General features: G+C 64.4%; 1 protein-coding gene across 3 annotated transcripts in view; it reads right to left on the bottom strand.

Moving 5' to 3' along the window:
• PDE4A (phosphodiesterase 4A) overlaps window positions 1–22,786 on the bottom strand; it is a 153,835-nt gene that overhangs the window by 98,692 nt on the left and 32,357 nt on the right. For 2 of the 3 annotated variants that reach the window (XM_084609946.1, XM_084609949.1), the window contains one exon: window positions 19,431–19,663. In XM_084609946.1, the coding sequence (XP_084466072.1) occupies window positions 19,431–19,663 (233 nt within the window). Of the gene's footprint in view, window positions 1–1,902; window positions 2,196–19,430; window positions 19,664–22,786 lie in introns of those variants that run through there. The other variant, XM_084609945.1, reaches the window with a different exon arrangement.

Raw genomic sequence — 22,786 nt, forward strand, 5'->3', positions numbered from 1 at the left:
TTCTGTGGGAAATGCCACACCAGGTGCTTCTCCAGCACACACCAAGCACGCCGGGCACTGACCACCCCACTTATGGGTGGAGATGCCCACGGCCCCCTGGCTGTGCCACACAGATGCAGCCCTGGGCCCCCGCCCCACAGGACAGCTGCACCAGGCCGAACTGAAACCAGTTTTCAAACGGGTTCAGTTAAACTGACGCAATCCCCTGCACAGAGGCACCGATTTAACAGCGGCTTATTTCGGGTTAGCTTAAACCCCCGGCGAAGCCACTGACATTGCACTGAAACAAGCTGCTCTTAACCCAAAACAGCTGCACCCTGCCAGGGCTTTGCAACTATCGCACCTTTACTTCCGATGCTGCGCCCCGTCCCGCAGCAAGGCCCCGGCGAAGGAGAGTCTCCCCAACCCAGCAGAGTCACACGACAAACGGGACAAGGAGCCAGAAACCCCCGGAGCCAGCAACAGCCCGACGACAGCTGCCAGGGCAAGCTCCAGGGCAATCGGACACGGGCGCAGACTGGGGACTGGGAGAGAACGCTTTAAAACAACAAACCCACCAACAGCTTATTGCCTCTCGCAGAGCAGGGGTCAATTTCCGCTTCTGCCCCTCCCGGTCTATTACAACCCAGCACTCTGTGGGTTCAAAGCCTGCTCCCCGGGACGGGGAGTCCTGCAGCGCTTCCTTCGGGAACAGCAGCAAGTTTCTCCTCCTTCCAACAGGGAGAAGAAAGGGCAAAACCAACCAGACCCGAGGGCTCATTTGGCCCCTGAGCCAAACCTCCCCCAGGAACACAGACCTACAGGGCGTGGGGTGGGTGAGAGGCCACGCTATGGGTCACAGGCCCAGCAACAAACATCTCATGGTTTGGTTTGGCTTTGAGTTGAGCCAGCCCACGGCGGGGCACACTTCCAGCACAGACGGACCAAACATGCAGCTCCCAGATGACGACAGACAACCCCCCCCCCCCACACACACACTTTTCAGACCACGTCAAGCGCTGGACTTAGCAGTGGGGCGGACGCACACACGCCCGTGCACCCAGGGGTTTGAGGGCCGTGTGTCAAGGCAGGCACTGCTCAGCGGTGGCTGTAATGCTGGGCTCTCTTCCCTCCCCAGGATCCCAGGGCTTGCCTGAAGAGTTTGGCTCCCTGGCCATCCCCAGCTCTCCAGGCAGATTCATTCCCAGGACTTGGCGGTTTGTTTTTTAATCGGAACGTTTAGCCCCCATCCGCCCTGGCAGTGGTGTAAATCCAGGGAGTGACGCAGGGCTGCCGTGGGTCTACTGCACACGAAGGCGAGATCAGGACCAGACTCTGGACAATTTCACCCCTTGGTCTGCCGGTCCTGTGGCCTCCCCCGGGGGCAGCTGCATCAGACCCCCCCCACACACATGGGGAGTGAGATTAAGCAGCTTAATCTTGTCTAACACCAGTCCCAGCCGCTGGGACCATTTTGCAAGTCTCAGACCCGCCTTCCCTTCAGCTTCCCGTCTGAGGGCTCAGCTTTAGTTAGCAAAAAGTAGCTCTACCAAAGACTGCAGGGCCAGCAGCAGCGGGGGGTGGCTCTGAGCCACCCTCAATCCCTTGCTGTCCCAGTCCACACGCACAGCGCTTTGCTCGGAGGAGAGGGACATCCTGGAAGTGGGGGCTGCTGGCTAAACCAAGCCCCCCAGACTGTCACACCGACCACTTGGCCAAGGCAGGGCTGGACGCTTACCCAAGGGGTGGAGGATGTCCGAGATTTTCACAGCAATGCCCTGCAATCCTGGTTCTTACTCCCCATGCCTGTGTCTGTGGGGGGTCTGATACAGCTGCACTGGGGGGGAGGCCACCTGGACGCCCCGCTGACCCCCCCACCCCCAGCGCTCCGCTCCCCACACGGTGGGGGCCCCCGGCACCTACCGCTTGCTCGTGCCGTGGCTGGGGGTCCCGTGGAAGGAGGAGGGCCAGGACATGCGGGATTTCTTCAACCCCGGCCGGTCGCTGGTGTCCATGGCGTCTGCCCGCTCGATGTGCCGGGGCGGGTGCCGGTCCGTATCCGAGTAGCCCCGGTGCTTGATCCTGATGGGGGTCCGGGGCTGCCTCCACAGGTGCTGGGGAGGCTTGAGGGTGGCCTGGCCCTCCCGGGGTACGGGCAAGGAGAGGGACAGGCTCTTCTTGGGGCAAGGCGGCGGCTCCATCACGGCGCGGGGCGCGCGGGGCCCCCCGGAGCCGGGCGGGTGGCCGGGCCGGGCGCCAGGCAGGCGGCTCCGGAGGGAGCTCGGGGCGCCCGGGGGCTGCGGAAAGCGGGAGCCCGGCGCGCCCCGGGGCCGGGAGCTGCGGAGCGACGGCGGAGCGCACGGCGCGCCCCGGGGCCGGGCTCTGTGGGCGCGGCGGATCCCGGTGACAAGCGGCAGCTGGGGCGAGTCTCTAGCTCCCCGCCCCCGAGGCTGGGTCAGAGGCGAGCTCGGCCCCGAGCCCCCGGCTCGCCGGCTCCAGGCGCCCTCTCCATGGCGGGCGGCGAGGGCTGGGACGGGTCCGCGCCGCCGAGGCGGCTCCGCTCCGCGGGCAGCGGGGCCGGCGCTGGGCGCTGCTGGGCGGGCGGCCGCCGGGTGGCTCTGGCTGGGGGCGGCGGCAGCTCGGAGCCGGGTCTCGCCGCCGCCGCATGTCACGGGGCGGCGCAGCGGGGGGCCGGGAGCCCCCCCCCGGGATGGCTCTGCCCCGCGCCGGGCTCCGCACCGCCGGCGCCGCTGCCCCCGCCCCGGGCGCTGCCGCTGCGCTACGGGACAGACCGGCTGGGGCGGCTCCGAGCGCGGACCCCGAGCTCCCGCCGCCGCCGCCTGACGGCTCTGCCGCCTGCCCCGCCTTGCGCGCCCGGCCCGGCCCCGATCCCCGCGCCCGGCCCCCCATCGCCTCCCCCCGCCTTGCGCGCCCGGCCCGGCCCCGATCCCCGCGCCCGGCCCCCCATCGCCTCCCCCCGCCTTGCGCGCCCGGCCCGGCCCCGATCCCCGCGCCCGGCCCCCCATCGCCTCCCCCCGCCTTGCGCGCCCGGCCCGGCCCCGATCCCCGCGCCCGGCCCCCCATCGCCTCCCCCCGCCTTGCGCGCCCGGCCCGGCCCCGATCCCCGCGCCCGGCCCCCCAACCCCTCCCCCAGCCTTGCGCGCCCAGCCCGGCCCCCCATGCCCGTCCCCGGCCCCCCATCCCCTCCCCCCGCCCCGCGCCTAGCCCGGCCACCCGTCCCCGCGCCCAGCCCCCCAGCCCCTTCCCCCGACTTACGCGCCCAGCCCGGCCCCCCCATCCCCGCGCACGGGCCCCCCATCCCCTCCCCCCATCCCCGCGCCCGGCCCCCCATCCCCTCCCCCATCCCCGCGCCCAGCCCCCCATCCTTTCCCCCCATCCCCGCGCCCAGCCCGACCCCCCATCCCCGCGTACAGCCCCCCCATCCCCTCCCCCCGCGCACAGTCCCGCATCTCCTCCCCCCATCCCCGCGCACAGCCCGGCCCCCCATCCCCTCCCCCCGCCGCGCGCACAGCCCGGCCCCCCCCATCCCCGCGCACAGCCCCCCATCCGCTCCCCCCATCCCCGCGCAAAGCCCCCTATCCCCGCGCCCAGCCCGGCCCCCCATCCCCGCGCACAGCCCCCTATCCCCGCCCGGCGCCCAGCCCGGCCCCCCATCCCCGCGCACAGCCCCCCATCCCCTACCCCCGCGCACAGCCCCGCATCTCCTCCCCCCATCCCCGCGAACAGCCCCCATCTCCTCCCCCCATACCAGCGCACAGCCCGGCCCCCGCGAACAGCCCCCATCTCCTCCACCGACACCCGCGCACAGCCGGGCCCCCATCTCCGCGCACAGCCCGGTCCCCCATCCCCGGGCACAGCCCCCCACCTCCTCCCCGCCCACAGCCTGGCGCTCTCCCCGTGCAGAGCCCCCCATCCCGCCGCGCAGCCCGGTCCCCATCTCCTTGCCCCACCCCATGCAGAGCCCCGGGTCCCCCCATCCCGCTCACAGCCCCGCACATCACCCCCCTCCAGGCGCCGGGCTCACCCTGCCCCACCCCGCAACACACACAGTCTGCAGCCCCGCCGCCCCCATCACAGTCTGGGGGCCCCTTCCCCTGAGCAAAGCAGGCGCGCCCCGCCCGCCGCCGCCACGAGAGGGCGTCAGGCGCCCCCCCCCCCGCTTGCGCTGCGCGGCCCCCCCGGGCTTGCGCTGCACCCTTGTGCCAGGGCCCGGCCCTGGCATCCCAGCAAAGGCCCCGCTGCTCTGCGCAGCAGGAGCCGCCCGCAGTGCCGGGCCCCTGGGGCAGCCAAGTACAGCCTGCCCGCTGCCAGGCTGCTGCCAGCCCCAGGAGCCGCCTGGCCTGGTGCCCGCTGCTGAGGGTGGAACAGGAGCAGACACCTGTGAGAGGCCCGAACACGCCATGCTGCTGGCACCGGGCAGGGGGCATGGACCCTGGGCTTCTTACTTGTGTATAACACCTAGAGACCCACCCGAGCCCAGGCCCCCCGCCGGGCCGGGCGCTGCCCAGAACCCCCAGAGACCAGGGCCCCCGCCGGGCCGGGCGCTGCCCAGAACCCCCAGAGACCAGGGCCCCCGCCGGGCCGGGCGCTGCCCAGAACCCCCAGAGACCAGGGCCCCCGCCGGGCCGGGCGCTGCCCAGAGCCCCCCGCAGACCAGGGCCCCCGCCGGGCCGGGCGCTGCCCAGAGCCCCCCGCAGACCAGGGCCCCCGCCGGGCCGGGCACTGCCCAGAGCCGCCTGGAAACCAGGCCCCCCACCGGGCCAGGTGTTGCCCAGAGCGCCCCAGAGACCAGGGCCCCCACTGGGCCGGGCTCTGCCCGGAGCCCCCCACAGACCAGGGCTCCCGCCGAGCCGGGCGCTGCCCAGAATCCCCGGAGACCAGGCCCCCTGCAGGGCCGGGCACTGCCCAGAGGCCCCCGGAGACCAGGGCCTCCGCCGGGCCGGGCACTGCCCAAGCCCCCCGGAAACCAGGGCCCCCGCCGGCCAAGATCAGGGTCCTTACCAGCATGGGCAGTGGGTATCATAGGCTGGGGGAGGCTGCAGTCAGGGAAGGGGGAGTACAGAAGGGGTGGGGCCTCAAGCACAATGGGCAGGGTTGGGGGCTAGCCTCCCCCAGCTGGTGGTTCACACACCATCCATGCCCACCGGGCCAGGTGCTGCACAGACCCCAGCGAGATCAGGGTCCCCACTGTGCCTGGTACTGCCCAGAGCCCCAGCGAGATCAGGGTCCCCACTGTGCCTGGCACTGCTCAGAGCCCCAGCGAGATCAGGGTCCCCACTGTGCCTGGCACTGCTCAGAGCCCCAGCGAGATCAGGGTCCCCACTGTGCCTGGCACTGCCCAGAGCCCCAGCGAGATCAGGGTCCCCACTGTGCCTGGCACTGCCCAGAGCCCCAGCGAGATCAGGGTCCCTACTGTGCCTGGCACTGCCCAGAGCCCCAGCGAGATCAGGGTCCCCACTGTGCCTGGTACTGCCCAGAGCCCCAGCGAGATCAGGGTCCCCGCCGGGCCGGCGCTGCACAGTCCCTGCCCCCAGGGATCTGCAATCCACACCAACGCTAGGGCCTACCCTGGCTCATGGGAGTCCCAGGCAAGCTGCCTCCGCACCAGCCCATGCTCAAATGGGGGCTACGGGCCTGTACTTGGACCCCTCCAAGACTTGTCCATGCAAGGCTGGGAGGGCAGGGGCAGTGCTGAATTTTCCCCCGGGTTACAGGGGCACATTGCGACAGGCCTCGCTCGAGGCGGGTGCTGGGAACGGCTGGGGAGCCCCCGCTCTAACTTCACCGCCAGGCCTTGCAAAGACTGCCAGCCCCACACCCTTCTCTGTGCAGCCCTGCCGCTGCCTGTGAGATGCCCAGCCCAGGCACCACGCCCTGCGGGCCCCCCACTCCTGGCCGCCCCCTCGCATGGCCCTGCGGCAGAGCTGGGGGGAGGTGTTTTCCGGAAGGAGACGGCTGCGCAGGAGGGAGCTTTCTGCCACCTTCCCCAAACGATGGCGTCGGAGTAAACAAGTCAAAAGCCTCGTCTGGCTCCCGGCTGCCTCCCCTGCCCCCCTTCGTGGGAGCCTAATTTGGGTTCCTCCATGAGTCACCGGCGGTGGCTGCCTCACGCAGCACAATGCCCTCGTTCAGAGCCAGGACTGGGGCTGCAAAGCTCAAAGCCATGGCCGTGGGTCCTGCCACCCTGGGGCTGGCACCAGGCACAGCGCCGGAGCCCCAGCTCAGCGCACCGGCCCTTTGCCAGGGGTCAGGTCAAACCAGCCCTTCGTGCTCATGCTGCAACCGGGCCCAGGACCCTGCGGGCCAGGCCCGGGCACTGCTCTGCTGGGTCTCGGGAGAGCGCTCATGGCAGTGAAGAAACCCCCTACAATCATGCGCTTCCTGAACACGTTTCAATCCCATTGTGCTGGAAACCAAGCGAGTTCCCCACCACACACCCGCCAGCCTTCCTCCCTGGCAGAGCTCGCTGCTGTTGTCAGAGAAGGCGCCTGGAGAGGTGAAGGCGGAATTAAAGCAAGGGGGGAAGCCAGCAACGCTCTGTAGCGGGCAGGCTCTACGTGAACATGCAGAGCTGGGGCCGGAGCGAGAGAGCCGCTGGACTCTGCCCAGTGGCAGGTGTGCGTTTCGGCCGGCCTGGCTCTCATCTGCACAGCAGCGTCAGCTCAGCAGAGCCCCTCCGGGAGCAATCTGCCAGGGACACTTGTAATCTCAGCTGCCTTGCAGCAGCGCCAAGGACCAGGCTCTGCCTCACCCCAGATCTGCCCTCCCATTCCCAGTTCGAGGGGGAAAGACTCCTGCGGGAACCTGGCCATGGCGCTCTGAAAGCCACGACCGGCTGCCCGTGGAGCTGCGCGGGTGCTGAGGGCTGGACTAGGGCATCTGACCCAGCCCCGCACACAGGGGTTGGTGGAACTCAGAGACAGGGGAGACCAGCGATTTGCTACAATTACCCCAGCTCCTCCCAGGCTCCATCCTGCAAGGAAAAGGGGGAAGGCCACTCCCGCACCTGCTCCAGGGCGTATCCCCAGCCACCCTGTCGCCTGCAGGGGGGAGACGAAGGGGGAGCCTTCCCCTGTTACCTGCGGGGGCTCCAGGCCTCATCTGGCCCCTAGCAATTAATCCCATGATCCTGCCTACAGCTGGTGAATGTTCGCCCCATTTTGTGGGGAGGGGGCAGAGCTGTCCAAAGCCAGAGAGCCAAGAACAGCTGGCCTAGGAAGGAAGGGGCGGGCCAGGTGAGGTGGGTTCGGTGCTCCAGCACTGCCGGGTGCCCTCTCTAGCCCTGGGCATGTCACCCTGCCCTCGACTCCCCAGCTGTGAAATGGGAATGATCTTTCCCTGCCTGCTGGAGGATCTCCGGTCCTATGGATAGTCAGGCAGGGGCAGAACCCAGGAGTCCTGGCTCTGGCTCCCACTCCCTGTCCAAAGCTAGCAACAGACCGCAGGAGTCCTGGCTCCCCATCACCCCACCCTGCGTTAAGCTCTGGCTCCCACTCCCCTCCCAGAGCAGACCCCAGGAGTCCTGGCTCCCAGCCTGGTGTTAGGCCACTAAGGAGACTTGCCTCTAAGGGCTTTTAAAAAAAAGCAAAACTCTTCATTCCAATCAGGTTTCGCTAATTTCCTCCCCCTCACAGCATCACTGAGAGCGACGCCCATCCAAGAGCGGGCGCATGCCACTCAAGATAGCACCAGCCACGTAAGAGCCCGGAGTGGCTCCCGTCCCAGCCCCTGCAGTCTGCCCTGGCCGCGTTGCCCCTGGGCGCGAGGGGGTGTTTAAATGCGCAAGCCCCGGCAGCACCTCAGCGCGGGGGAAAGGCCCCGGCAAGGCTGGGCTGGTGATTCATTGCAGCCAACGACGGCTGCACCATGGCCCAGGCTCCTGGGGCAAGCTGGCACTGCGTGGGCCCGGGGCCCATTCGGCTCCATAAACCCGGCTCTCCAGAAGCCGGGTCAGAAATCACCTCTGAGGGAGGGACACCCGCAGGGCCTTAGCTCTCCCACAGGCTGCCTGGCCCGGGGCAGGACACATCCGCCAGGCCATGCGTCCCAGGGGGCCGGGCACTGCATGAGGACACCTGGGTTCTGTTCCTGGCTCTGCCTGGGATCTGGCTCAGTCTCTGCCCACTCTGGGCCTCTGCTTCTTCTCCCACCCTTTGTCCATGGGGCATGGAAGCTGCTTGGCTGAGTCATCGCAGCCCTGCTCAGCAAAGTGCTGACTGATCTCAACAGGCCGCTGAAACCAGCCCCGCAAGCTCTGTGCCTCAGTCTCCCCAGGTGCAAAATGGAGCTGATCATCTGGGCAGTGGAAGCGTGTGGCCCACAAGTGAATGCGTGTGTGACGCATCCCTCTCTGCGGGGTGGGGGGTGGGGCGAGTTTGTGCTCGCCCCAGCTACGGAGCTTGGCTCCTTAGCTCCAGCTGTTGTGACTCAAGCTTTTAGCTCTGGCCTTTGACAAGTTCGACACCCCCAGCGTGTTGGCCAGTTGTGCTGGCTGTCACATCAGTATAGCGCCTGGCTGGCCCAAGGGGCCCTGATCTCGGTCGGGATCTGGGCAGTGCCTGGCTGGCCCAAGGGGCCCTGATCTCGGTCGGGGTCTGGGCAGCGCCTGGCACGACGGGGCCCTGATCTTGGTCGGGGTCTGGGCAGTGCTCGGCACGACAGGGGCCCTGATCTCAGTCGGGGTCTGGGCAGCGCCCGGCACGACAGGGGCCCTAATCTTGGTTGGGGTCTGGGCAGCACCCAGCGCAATTAGGCCATTCATCCGTAGGTGCTGGAACTAGGGGGCTGCTGCACCCCCTGGCTTGAAGTGGTTTCCATCATTTACAGGTTTTACAGTTCGGTTCAATGGCTCTTAGCACCTCCACTATAAAAACTGTTCCAGCCCCCCTGCATTCATCCGGTTTTAAACCGGACCGTCCTGCTTTTCTAATGTGCACCCTCCATCCAGTACTGAGGTTTGTTCGGTATCAAATGGGAGACACCATAACAAAGAGGGCGCCGCTCCACCCCCAGGGGGGTGACCTCGCCCCCCCCCATGCAAGGACACGCACGCAGGGGCGGGGGGGCGCACTCTTCAAAGTGGCACACACACACGGGCAAGGTCATGCTGAGAGGGACAGGTAATGCAGCTCCCCAGAAGGGCTGGCCTGTCCCATGTGCCGGGAATCGTGAGTGGCCAACCTAGGCAGAAGTGTGGCCCTGAACTCCCAGGCATCTCGAGGTGCTCCTGTCATCTCATTACTGTATCTACTCCGCCACCCCATCTCCAGACATCTCTCACCTTCCCTTCTTCCACCTGCCTGGCAGGACCCCCCCGGCTACTCCAGCCTCCAGAGCGCAGCCCTGACAGGGGGAAAACAAGGAATCCTCCGATCCTGCCAATGCCTCGAGCCTGCCTGAGCCAGCATCTCATTAGCACAAACTCTTTCCCCTGAGCTGGGACACCAAATCCTCTTTCCTCTGCACGCACCATCTGTGCCCGAGGACCTGTCCATGGAACGAATCAAATCGATACCTTAGGAGGAAGCGACGGGCTGGAGCCATGGAAAAGCCCCGGGTCCCCGACACTGTACAAATACACCTAGGGGGTAGGTGCCTGCTCAGTGCTGGGTTTGCATTGCTGGCGAGGCAGTGCCATGGCGATCCTGGGGCATGGGACTTGCTCGCTTCTGCTTAAAAACAATCCCACATCCTTTCAGTCTGGAAGCCCCCAAGGGGCTCGCTGCTGGGTAATCGGCACCAGCTCCCTTGCATCAGCTGGCAGGCGCCAACCCGGATGGTCTTATGGAGTTGTTGAAACACGCTCCCTCCCCCCACTCCCAAGGCATCCAGCATGCCCTCATCGCTCAGGAAGTCTCTGCCGTGACACACACACTAGGAAACACCTGCTACCCCAGGTTTACAGACCCCCGAGCCAGACAGGTCCAGGAGAGTCATCAGCTTTCACCCAGCTGCCCGTATTCCATACCCAGTCGCTTGTATTAACATGGGGAAAGAGAGGTCCAGAGCAATGCAGGGATGTGCCCAAGGTCCCCCAGGGCATCTGTGGCAGAGCCAGGATTTGAACCCAGATTTGAATCCAGCCCTTTGCCCTATTCACACCGCCACCCTGCCTCACCCCGAGCATGCTGCTGGAGTCATCACAGCCCTGTGTGGGCAGAATCACAGGTGCCAGCCACTGTGGGAGGCTGGGCTGGGTGGCCCATGGTTCTGATCCGGCCGGGCCATTCCAAAGGACAACTAGGTCTCTGTCCCTCCCTTTCCTCTCCTCAAACCACTAATTGGGACTTAATTGCCTAGACATGGCAGAGGGGGTGTTCACTCCAGCCTGCCTGGGAGGGAACTGCGCTCCTGCCATAATTATTCAATGAGCCCTGCTGTAAAAATAACAACCATGCGGAGGGCACCATGCGGCCTGCACCTAGAGAGGGGACAAGCCACAGACCCAGGCCTGGTTGAGCCTCAGGGAGGGGCACGGGAGAGCGCGGAGCCAGCGCCAGGGAAGCTGCTTGGCAAATGGGAATCTCTCCCACACACGAAGCCCAGTTCACCATTGCCCAGCTCCTCAGTCCCTTGGTGCAAAGTGAGCAGCAAATGCCAGCGGATCCAAAGAGCAGCACTCAGCAGGGGTGCAAGTGAGGGCACTTGGAGCAGAGCAATGGGGAACTGGGCCTGTGGCAGACTGGGCACTGGGACCAGAGCTGGCTCTCCGCTCCAGTCACAATCACAGACAGAGCCAGGTGGTCAGGGCTCCCCCAAGTCCAGGCTCCCAATCAGGGACTTGAACCTGCATCTCCCTGGCCCAGGGGAGTGACGTGAGCACCAGCCTCGCTGCGGGGCGGGGGGAGGGGGCGTGGGGCTCGCATGCGCCTGTTTCATTAAACATTTCACAAGGTCTCCATTTCCTTCCAGTACAGAAGAAAACCGAACTTCAGAGAATCACAGAAATGTGGGGCTGAGAGAGACCTCGAGAGGTCACCGAGCCTGGTGCCGAGGCCGGGGGCAGTAAACCCAGACCAGCCCTTACAGGGGATTGTCCGACCTGGCCTTAAAACCCTCCAACGCTGGAGATGCCATAGCCGCCCCTGGGAGCCTGGTCCAGAGCTTCACTGCCCTGAGAGCTGGAAAGTTTTTCCTAATATCTCACCTACATCTCCCTGGCTGCAGATTAAGCCCATTGCTTCTTCTCCTACCTCCAGGGACACGGAGAACAACTAGTCACTGTCCTCTCGGTACCAGCCCTTAACGTATTTGAAGACTTATCAGCTCCCCCTTCAGTCTTCTTTTCTCCAGACTAAACATGTCCAGGTTTTCTAACCAGTCCTCAGAGCTCTGGTTTTCAGCACCTGGGATCATTCTGGCTGCTCTCCTCCGGACTCGCCGGTTTGTCCCCATCTTTCCTAAAGGGCGACGACCAGGACTGGACACCGGCCTGAGCCCTCCTCAGTGCTGCGCGGAGCAGGGAAATGACCTCCCATGTCTTACCCCCCCACACACACATACACACCTGTCGTAACACCTGGACCCAGAACGAGACTCGTCTTTTTGGCAACTGCCTCACATTGTTGACTCATTTTCAACTTGTGACCCCCGGATCCTTTTCAGCCAGTTAGTCTCCACTCGGCGGTTGTGCATTTGACTTTTCCTTCCCAAGTGCAGGACTTTGCACTTGTTTCTTTATTGAATTTCAGCTTGTTGATTTCAGACCAATTCTCGAATTTGCCAGGGTCACCCTGCCTCCCAAGTGCTCCCAGCCCCTCCCACCCAGGTGTCATCTGCCCATTTTATAAGCACACTCCCATCGTTAATGAAAATGCTGAATGGTCCCGGCCCCAGGAGTGACCCCTACAGGACCCCACTAGACACCCTCCCTGCTCAACCGTGAGCCATTGAGAACTACGCGGGGACTGCCCCTTTCAGCCGGCTGTGCCCTGCCTCATCGTCATTTCATCTAGACCAGCTTTCCCTAGTTTGCTCATGAGACTGTGTCAAAAGCCTGACGAAAACTCCGATTGATCACATCCATCCGCTGGGCCTGTCGAAGGAGGTGGTTTGGCAGGTTTTGCTCTTGACCAAGCTGTACTGGCTGTCCCTTCTAACCCTGGTATCCCCCCGGTGCCGGCAGACTGATTGTTTAATCATTTGGTCCAGGATCTTTCCAGCTCTCGGAGTCAAGCTGCCTGGTCTATTGCCCCTGGTTCCTCTGTGCTAGGGGCTCTGTTTGCCCTTCTCCCCTCCCCCGGGAGTCTCAAATATGCCTGCTAACGGTTCCAAGATTGCTTCAGCCAGTTCCTTAGGTACCTTAGGTGAATTTCCTCAGGTCCTGCTGACTTTAACACATCTAACGCACCTGAATAGTCTTTAACCTGACCTTTGGCTTGTGTTCCTTCCCCCCCGGGTGTTAACCTTTGGAACCTTTGGCCAAATGGAATTCTTGTTTCCCAGCCAGCCCTAACTGCAGGCTCACTGTGTGCCAGGTTTCTGTCGCTGTCTCAGAGCCAAACGCCTCCTCAGCTGCTAGTGACGGGGCCGATCTCACATCCTCTCCAGCTGCACCACTGAAGCCCCAAAAGACCTGCTTCCCAGCTCTAGAGCACTATCCGGAGGGGAGGTGCCTGGAGGGAAAGTAGACAGAGCAGAGATCCGCACAAGCTCCACCAGCAGGGCCAGGCCTAGGACCGCTCTGCGCCCTACACTGCACCACTGCTGCCTCCCTAGGAACATCGCTACTCTCCAGGCTTTCTAACCTGCGCACAGCAAAGGCACCCCGCTTGCAGCAGAGACGTACCAGCACGCTGCCCGCTCACTAGGGCCTCAGTAATTTTTACAAAATCCACGAGGGAACACTCCGCTAGGCCCGTTCCAAAGTGTTCTCCTCAATAATTGAACTCTGCTGGAATTGCCGAAGGAAATGAGCAGGGGCAGAATGTGTCGCACCAGCCCCGCCGTTTGGGTGTTCTTATCCCGGCCTGCACCCCGCCGTCAGCAAGGAGGAGCCGCACGGTGCAGGACCCAGCCCTGATGGGTAATTCCTAGGACTCAGGAAACGGAGAAGCCTCTCCCATAGGTAGTGGGAGCTGGCTGCATCCAGACGGCGCGCGAGAGGTCGGGTGACGTGGGAGCTAGTTGAAGTTATTATGACAAAGGACAAAGGAAATACAAAGGAAAGAGCCCAGCAATGAAACAGCAGCTGGCGAGCCGCAGATGCAGCCAGGGCCACGTGAATTTCGCAGCCATGAGGTCTGGCTCCTGACCTCCCCTGGGCTGCAGAGCTAGGTTCAGAGCCTCAGCTCTCCTTTCAAATCCCTCACAGCTGCAAAGAAAACCTCCATGATGGGACCTGAGAGCAGCCAATGCTGCAGTGTCTGAAGAGGGATTTGAGCCCTGGCCCGGCAAAGACCCAAGCACACGCCTAGCTCTATGACTGCAGTGGAACTAGAGGGCCCCGGGCTGATGCGGGGAAAGGGGGGAAGAGGGGGCAGGACGTGTCTCCCCATCTGATCCAGTCTGGCAGTGGCTTCATTCCCAGACGCTAATGGGAGTAAGGGACTGGTGTGGGGCTTGCCTGCCCTGCTCTGGTGCTGAGTGGCACCCAGTGCTCCGGGACAGCCTGCTGCCCTGGGCCCTCGGCCCACATAGCCGTCTGGGCACAGCGCTGGCTGGGGAATAAAGGGCATCATAATTACAGCAAATTATCTCCGGGACAAGCTGAAGAATGAAGCTGACGCCAGAGGCGGCAACCCCCTGACTCCTTCCTCTGACCGCTCGCCAAGCCCTCCCGGAACGGCTCAGGGCAGAGCTGCAGCCACCGGGTGCGGGGCGGTACCGGCCCCACACAGCCACAGCTCATGTCTGGGAGCACCTACCGAGCGGGAGCCCTGCCCCAGGCGGTCGGAGGCTCAGGAGATGCAGGCAGCATTGTGAGCCCCCCGTTACAGGCAGGGAGGGAAGGAAGAGAAAGATGCAGGGAGTCACCCCAGGCAGTGACCGGCAGAGCCGGTATTTGAACCCAGAGCTCCTGCCCCAGCTTGTTCCACTGCCCCAGGGAGCCCTTTCTCCTGGCCCTGGATGACAAGGCCTGTCAGCACGAGGCACAAGGAGGCGGCTCCCCCCATCCCTCCCTCGGCTTCCCTTGCCCTGGGCGGACACGGAAAGGTCACTGCATCCTCTTGCAGCCCCGCTGCTGCTCGTGCGTCTGCTTCAGACACTTCACTCCCAGGGGGGGCCAATCCACGGAAAGCTGCTTCCCTCGCCCACCAAGGCGCTATGAGCCCTGGCAACTGGGCAAGGCAGGAATCCCCCCTTTCCACCAAGCCAGGGGATTTTCCAGCCAGCTGCTCCCCTGGGGGCTCCGAAGAGAAAAGGAAAGCTCTGGGCTTTGCACAGCATTCCCAGGGGACTGCAGAGACTTCGAGCTTACACAGGGACAGAGGGTCTAAGTCCAGGGTTCGGGAGCCGTGTAGCTGAGTGGCATGAACCCGCACACACGCACGCACACCCCGCCACGCCGTGTGAAACTCACTCAGTGTGAGGTCACCAACTCCGGCCCCGCAGCAACAAACGCTCCCTGACCCTTTCGAGGGGAAACAGGGCAGTGGGGGTGTGAAATTCAGCCCCAAACCAGGTGACCCTCCAAACGCATCCAGCCAGAAGAAGCCAAACTAGGAAAAAAATCATGGAGCCCTTAAGAGGCAACACTGCTGGGGTTTCCCACAGCTTTCATGATTCCGTTTTGTTTCCTGGCCCTATTATTACGGTAGCACCTAGAGGCTCTAACCAGAGATCAAAGCCCTGCTGTGCCAGGCGCTGCCCAGACACAGAATGAGACACAGGCCCTGCCTGAGAGAGACCATGTCCTAACCAGACAATTATTAGGGTTACGGTAGGGCCTAGAGGTCCCGGCCCAGATCGGGGCTCTGGTGGGCTTGGTGCTGCACACAGCAAGAGATTAACCCTGCCCTGACGAGCTCACGGTTTAAATGGGCAGGACAAAGGGTGTGAGGGGAAACCGAGGCACAGACCAGGGAAGTGGCTGATTCAGGTCTCCCAGCAGGTCAGTCACAGAGGCAGGAACAGAACCCAGCTTACCCGGGCCCCAGTCCAGGCCCCAGCCCACTAGAGCACATCTTACCCCTTGCTTGCCTGGCTCTTCCCCCAGCCTGTGCAAAGCAGGATTCTCCCAGCCCACCCTTCCCACGGCAGTGCCCAGGATGTAGGACACAGACACACATCAGCAGAACATGAAAGCGCCACTCCAGCTCCCCAGCCCGTCCTGGCCCTCGCCCCCACACCGGAGCGGCAGGGAAGATCTACAGCCGGCTGTGGGGGGTGATTAATACCCATGAACCTGAGGCTCGTGCTCCAAGAAGCTCCCCCGAGAGATCCTGCCAGAGGTGCCCTTTATCACCTTCCAGGCGCTTGGCAGAGTTTATTGCAAGGAAAGACGGAAACTGACCTGCTTGGGCCTGGGTCTGATTCACACTGCCCGTCTCCAGGGCAGCACTAGGTGTTAGACCACACTTGCCCCATCGGGCCAGGCACTGCGTGGAGCAAGAGCCAGCCCCAGCCCTGGGAAGCTTTCAGGCTACACAAACACAGGGTGGGAGGGGAAACTGAGGCAGCGAGTGAGGAAGGGACGTGCCTAAGGTCACTCAGCAGGGAATAGAACCCAAGGGTCCTGCCTACACGGCCAGCCCCTGAGCACCAGTGCACCCGCAGTGAGGCCGGGCTAGTATTCCCAGCTCCCAGACGGGGAACTGCAGCACAGCGCCACCCGGCGGCTGCCGAGAGAGCTTGTCACGGAGCAAGGTCTTGATCCCAAGGGCCCATAATCACTAGACCACCCGTCTCCTCTCCTGCTGTCTCCTCTCCAGGACAAGGAGGACTGTGCCAGGCCCCCCCAGACAGCCTCATTCCCCCGCCAGCCTGCGTGCCCTGGCTCCCAGCGCCACCAGCCACCTGCGTATGAACCTGCCCAACGCCCGGAGCTGCTGCAGCCACCCCGCGAGCAGGCAGGTGGGAGGCAGCTGCAGCGGGGCCAAGCCCAGGGGCTGCAGGCATCACAGAGCTTTGCTGTCTCCGCGGCCAAGCCCGGCGTGGGCAGGTTGTTATCTCCAGGGAAAGGAGCTGCTGAGAACCAAGCGGGCACTGATCCCACGGGGCTCCAAAATTAGCAGCCAGGTCTCCCTCTGGAAGGGCCTAGCAGGTAGCCAGCTGGCTTGGAAGTCTGTGTGGAGCTGCAGCCCGTGGCGAATCCAGCCCCTGCTGTGGATACTAAACCCTGGAAACCTGCCTTAACTTCCTGGCCCAAGGTCACACTGAGTCTGTAGCCAAACCTGGAATTAAACCCGCGCCTCCTGCGGCCTAGCCCGCCACCTCAGCCCCCGGCCCAGCCTTCCGCCGGGTGCGTCCCGTGGCGGGGCTGCCGCCCGAGGGAGGCTGGGGTTACATGCCAGCCACTGAATACGACCTGTCACGCAGAACTCAGAGCACTGAGGAATGGCTGCTCTGATGACTCCTTCCAGTGGCATTTTGCTGCTGAGATCTTGCCTATAATTCCTGAGCAGCACCTTGGGTCCAATTACCCCGCTCACGCTTAGCATAATGTTAACTTGGCTTAATTAGCCTGAGACTTAACATGACAACGAACAGGGGTGCAGCTTCGATAGGCACCTCCCAGGTTGGCAGCTGTCCCTCTAGCAAACAGACACACATCGCCATGGTCCAGCCAGCCCCAAGGCAAATCAGGCACATCCGCGCTGGCAGCTCTTGTGAGCTTGAGACCCTGGGGGCTTTGCTTAAAGCCCCAGCTCCTGGAGTCATGTGAATGGGGAAGACTCTCAGCTTGCACTGCAAAAAGCTAAGTCAGTTTCTGGCCCTTTTGGCTGCAGAGAAAAGCTTGGAACAGGGCCCTCATTAGAGCAATTGAATAACAGATGTTGTGGTTCGCGAGCGATTCCAAACCCTTTTGTTAAACTCTCGCTGCAGGGTGAACCGAAAAGGACATTTTTCAAAATTTTCAGTGAAGTAAAACATTGAAAACAGTTTTTTCAGGCTGAAGTAAACCCTTTGTTTCCATTCAGACCCTGTGAAACGTTTGTGATTTATTTTTAACGAACGGGAAAAAATGCTGAACCGTCATTTCAAACCAAGATTTCACTTTTGCTGGCTTCCCAATGGGGCTGAGCCCCAGGGAAATCCAGCTCCGAGGCTGGGGGCTGGGCCCCAGGGAAATCCAGCTCCGAGGTCAGGCGCTGGGCCCCAGGGAAATCCAGCTCCGAGACCGGGGGCTGGGCATCAGGGAAATCCAGCTCCGAGACCGGGGGCTGGGCATCAGGGAAATCCAGCTCCGAGACCGGGGGCTGGGCATCAGGGAAATCCAGCTCCGAGACCGGGGGCTGGGCATCAGGGAAATCCAGCTCCGAGGCTGGGGGCTGAACCCCAGGGAAATCTAGCTCCGAGGCTGGGGGCTGGGCCCCAGAGAAATCCAGCTCCGAGGCTGGGGGCTGGGCCCCAGGGAAATCCAGCTCCGAGGTCAGGCGCTGGGCCCCAGGGAAATCCAGCTCCGAGACCGGGGGCTGGGCCCCAGGGAAATCTAGCTCCGAGGCTGGGGGCTGGGCCCCAGAGAAATCCAGCTCCGAGGCTGGGGGCTGAACCCCAGGGAAATCCAGCTCCAAGGCTGGGGGCTGGGCCCCAGGGAAATCCAGCTCCGAGGTCAGGCGCTGGGCCCCAGGGAAATCCAGCTCCGAGACCGGGGGCTGGGCATCAGGGAAATCCAGCTCCGAGACCGGGGGCTGGGCATCAGGGAAATCCAGCTCCGAGGCTGGGGGCTGAACCCCAGGGAAATCCAGCTCCGAGGCTGGGGGCTGGGCCCCAGAGAAATCCAGCTCCGAGGCTGGGGGCTGGGCCCCAGGGAAATCCAGCTCCGGGGCCGGGAGCTGAGCCCCGGGGAAATGTTGTTCAGGGTCACGCCAGCAGTCAGGGGCAGAGCTGGGAGTCCAGGGCCTTAACCACCCGAGCGCCCCTAGTTCCAAACTCTGGCATCACTTCCCACGAACTAGGCCCCAACCCCCTTCTTTGTGGATAATCAGAAAGCTCCTGCGTTTGGCATTATCCCCCCATTTCCTTCCTCCAGCGCCCACCTCCCCACATTGTCACAGGCTGGTCAAAAGGGATTTAAACCAGGATCGACTCTTCTTTTGGTCTTCTGCGGCAGAATCGGTGCTGAAGCCCTGGCCAGGGGCCCCGGGCTCGGAGAGGAACAGGCAGGGGATGCAACCAGCCTGTCGGAGCTAATGACAAAAGCCCAGAGGTAACCAGCATGAACCGCGGCTCCCCCAGCGCGGGGAAGCGACTGGAACAAACAGGGAACCTTGAAGAAACAAGGACTTTGCTTCTCTGGTGTCAAAAGACAATTGATTCCCAGCTGACGAGTGGGGGGGTCCACTGTTCTTCCGCCGCCCATGGTTCAGACAAATCTCCACAGGGCACCCAAAGCTAACCGGGCTCCCTGGGGCTGTGAGAGCTATCTGTGGGACTCCCCCCAAACCCCGCTAAAAATAAACAGGCTGTGGCCCAGCCCCTCCTGCCTGTGCCCTCCAGGAAGCAGCATTACAGCATCCGCTGCGGTCCTTCAGTGCCCGGCACAATCAAGGGAGCGGATCTGCTAGGAGGTGACGGGTTTGCCCAGCCCCAGGGAAGGAGAGAAGCAGCCAGACCCCTGCTGGTCTCTGTATGGCCCCCCCCCGACTGGTCTTGGGGGCCCCCCCACTAAGGGTGTTGCTGTGGAGCCCCGAGATGCAGCCTGCATGGCCATGCAGGGTGTAACTGTCTCCCAGCCCGGGGGTGAGACCAACCCTGCCACAGGGCACTGAGCCACAGGAGAAGCTGCGGCACGGCCAGGATTATAGGCCGGGATCCCCTGCGGGCAGGGGGCAGTAAGAAGCTGATGGTTTTAGGGAGATTTCCACCGTGCCCAATAAATCTCTATCAGAGCCAGATTAAATCACAACTCGCCCTGGATCAGAGCCCTGAGGGATCCTCCCCTTCACCCCAGCGCTGGCCCGGTCTGCAGGGCCCATCCTTGGCGGGCCACAAGCACTGCTGAGACCCGACTGCAGGGGGTGCTGTCGGGAGCTGGCCAGGGAACGCTGGCACCCCCCCGGCTGCATCACCTGCTGGCAGAGTGCGGGGCGCTGCCCCCGACATGACTAGCCCTTCCCCCGGGTGTTTGCACGCTCAAGGCACGATAACCAGCCCTTCCCCCGGGTGTTTGCACGCTCAAGGCACGATAACCAGCCCTTCCCCCGGGTGTTTGCACGCTCAGGGCACGATAACCAGCCCTTCCCCCGGGTGTTTGCACACTCAGGGCACAATAACCAGCCCTTCCCCCGGGTATCTGTCGCACACACTGTGACCCCTCCGTGCCCTACCTGTCCGGCTCAGCGTGGGTGATGGCGATGCGGGGCGGGATGCGCAGGGGCAGGGTGGTCGGCCTCTGGACGCTGTCGGGCTCCGGTGATCGCGCCCGATCCAGGGGTTTCCACGGCGGCACCTGCAGGCTGGAGGAGAGCCGGCGCCGGCCACGCCGCAGCTCCGCACCCAGCATGCCGCCCGCGGTGTAGGACCGGCTGCAGAGCCCGGGGTCCAGCAGGTCCTTGGGCTTCTGCCAACGAGAGCAGAGGGCGAGCGTCAGGCCAAGGGCCCAGAGCAACACCAGCCTGGGGGGAGGGTGACCCACAACCTTTCCTCACCCTCCATCTCCTAGAGGGGACAGGCCCCATGTCCCATTCCCTGCCCCACGAACCAGCCAGTCCCCGCCCTGGAGCCAGATCGGAGCCAGCGCCCCCCAAAGGGGACAGGCCCCGTGTCTCATTCTCCCCCCCGGAGACAGCCAGTCCCTGCCCTGAGGCTGGAGGGAGCTGGCGCCCCCAGAGGGGACAGGCCCCATGTCCCATTCCCCCACCCCCGAGACAACCAGTCCCTGCCCTGGGGCTGGGTGGGAGCCGGCACCCCCCAGAAGGGACAGGCCCTATGTCCCATTCCCCCGCCCCGAGACAGCCAGTCCCCGCCCTGGGGCCAGATCGGAGCCAGCGCCCCCCAAAGGGGACAGGCCCCGTGTCTCATTCTCCCCCCCGGAGACAGCCAGTCCCCGCCCTGAGGCTGGAGGGAGCCGGCGCCCCCAGAAGGGACAGGCCCCATGTCCCATTCCCTGCCCCCGAAACCAGCCAGTCCCTGCCCTGGGGCCAGACCGGACCCAGCGCCCCCGAAAGGGGACAGGCCCCATGTCCCATTCCCCCACCCCAAGACAGCCAGTCCCCGCCCTGGGGCTGGAGGGAGCCGGCGCCCCCCAGAGGGGACAGGCCCCATGTCCCATTCCCCGCCCCCGAAACCAGCCAATCCCTGCCCTGGGGCCAGACTGGAGCCAGCGCCCCCGAAAGAGGACAGGCCCCGTGTCCCATTCCCCCACCCCAAGACAGCCAGTCCCCGCCCTGAGGCTGGAGGGAGCCGGCGCCCCCAGAGGGGACAGGACCCGTGTCCCATCCCCCGCCCCCCCCCGAGACAGCCAGTCCCCGCCCTGGGGCCAGACCAGAGCCAGCGCCCCCCAAAGGGGACAGGCCCCGTGTCCCATTCCCCCGCCCCCCCGAGACAGCCAGTCCCCGCCCTGGGGCCAGATCAGAGCCAGCGCCCCCCAAAGGGGACAGGCCCCGTGTCCCATTCCCCCCACCCCGAGACAGCCAGTCCCCGCCCTGGGGCCAGATCGGAGCCAGCGCCCCCCAAAGGGGACAGGCCCCGTGTCCCATTCCCCCGCCCCCCCGAGACAGCCAGTCCCCGCCCTGGGGCCAGATCAGAGCCAGCGCCCCCCAAAGGGGACAGGCCCCGTGTCCCATTCCCCCCACCCCGAGACAGCCAGTCCCTGCCCTGGGGCCAGATCAGAGCCGGCGCCCCCCAGAGGGGACAGGCCCCGTGTCCCATTCCCCCGCCCCCGAGACAGCCAGTCCCCCCCGGGGCTGGAGGGAGCTGGCGCCCCCCAGAGGGGACAGGCCCCGTGTCCCATTCCCCCGCCCCCGAGGCAGCCAGTCCCCCCCGGGGCTGGAGGGAGCTGGCGCCCCCCAGAGGGGACAGGGCCTTGCTCGCTACCTTTGTGCTGTTGTCACCAGCCCATCCTGGAGGCCCGGGGTGGGGGGGCGGTGTTTGAAAGAGATGTTTATTCTCAGCATCCTCAGGCTGCGCTAATCAGCCCCCGCCCGTCTCAGCTGCGGGGGGGAGCTAAGGACGGAGCCCGGTGCTCGTCTGCGGCTGCTCACAGCAGCTGGAGGCGCCAGCCTCTGCTCGGCACCGGAGAGGGGCTCGGCCTCTGTGCACCCCGGGCCGCGGAGTCAGCGACGAGAGGCAAACCGGCTGGCTGAGGGGACAGGGAATGGGGGGGCCTGTTCCCTCTAGGGGGCGCTGGCTCCCACCTGGTCCCAGCTCAGCAGGGTGGGCAATGGGGCGCGGGGCCTGTCCCCTCTGAAAGGCAGCACTTGCTCCCATGGGTGGACCATGCTGGGTCACAGGAAAGGTGGTTGGCTCCAGCCCCCAGGCCACCCCAAAGCCCGGCACCCGAGCCGGTCAGTGAGACAGCCCTCAGCAGCAGCCTCCGCGCAGAGGCCGAGGGCTGAGCCGGGCTCCTGGCGCCCGTTGGGGTGGGGAACGGGCAGGGCTGGGGTATGTGGAGGAAGGGGGAACCACTCTGGGCAGGGCCCTCCCAGCATCGGATGGCTGCTGAGAACTGAACCAGCCGCGGTTCCAAGCAACAGAGCCAGCCGGGCCGGTCAGTCATTCCCTCTGGCCTGGTGCGGCTGACAGCGCCTGGCGCGTTGCAGGGGCAGGAAGTTGGGACCCACATGGGAATGTGGCACCCAGGGCTGCTCTGGCTTCTTCCAGCACCAGGCTTGGAGCCAGGAGAGCCGGGTCCAGATCCTGCCTCTGCCACTGACCCCCTGCGGGACCTTGGGGGAGGCACTTAGCACCATGCTCCTCTCCCGTGGAGACCCCCATGTCCCGCAGGGAAGGTGCCGCTGACACTGGCCTGCTCGGTTCAGCCCATCGCATAATGGACGAAACCCCCAGCTTCTGGCAGACTCCGCAAACCCGGATGGTTTGCTCATCGCCAAGGGGAAGGTGAAATCTGGGGTGTGCATGTCCCAGCAGCAGCCGCCAGAGAAGCATGGGCAGAAGGACGTCATTTCACACCCCAGGGCAGGGAGCTGTGCCCTGAGGCCGGCGAGGTATTCGGAGATCAGCCCTGAGTGCAAACCAGGCCCCGCTGCCCTTTCCGGAGCAGCCCTGGAAATCCACTGCAGCGGCTGCTCCGAAGTCAGCGCATTCCCCAGCCAATGGAAGAGTTGCAGAATCCCTGGGGAAGAGCTGAGCCCAGGCCGGAACCGCGAAGGAGAGCAAAGCAACTAGCGCATCCCACGGGCGGGCCAAGGAGGAGACGGCAGATCTGGTGGCGACATGGACCCCAGCTGGAGAGAGAGGAAAAGGGCGACCGAGGGGAGCGCTGCACAGAACACGCGAGAAGCTACGCCCATGAGCATGGCACCGGGGCGGGGGCTGACCAGCGCAGCACAAGCCTGACGTGAAGGGTGGAGGCTGGTGGATCCCCGGGGCACCCCAGAGCACGGGAGGATAAAGGAGAAGAAAGAACGTGGTGGGCAGCAGGGCCCCTGGCCTCTGATGGGCCACGAGCCGAGTTCAGCAACAGCCCAGGCGTTTGACTGAGCTCAGCGCCATGCTCGGAGGG

The sequence above is a fragment of the Lepidochelys olivacea genome, assembly GCF_965140295.1.
Source record: "Lepidochelys olivacea isolate rLepOli2 genome assembly, chromosome: 20".
Classification (NCBI taxonomy): Eukaryota; Metazoa; Chordata; order Testudines; family Cheloniidae; genus Lepidochelys; species Lepidochelys olivacea.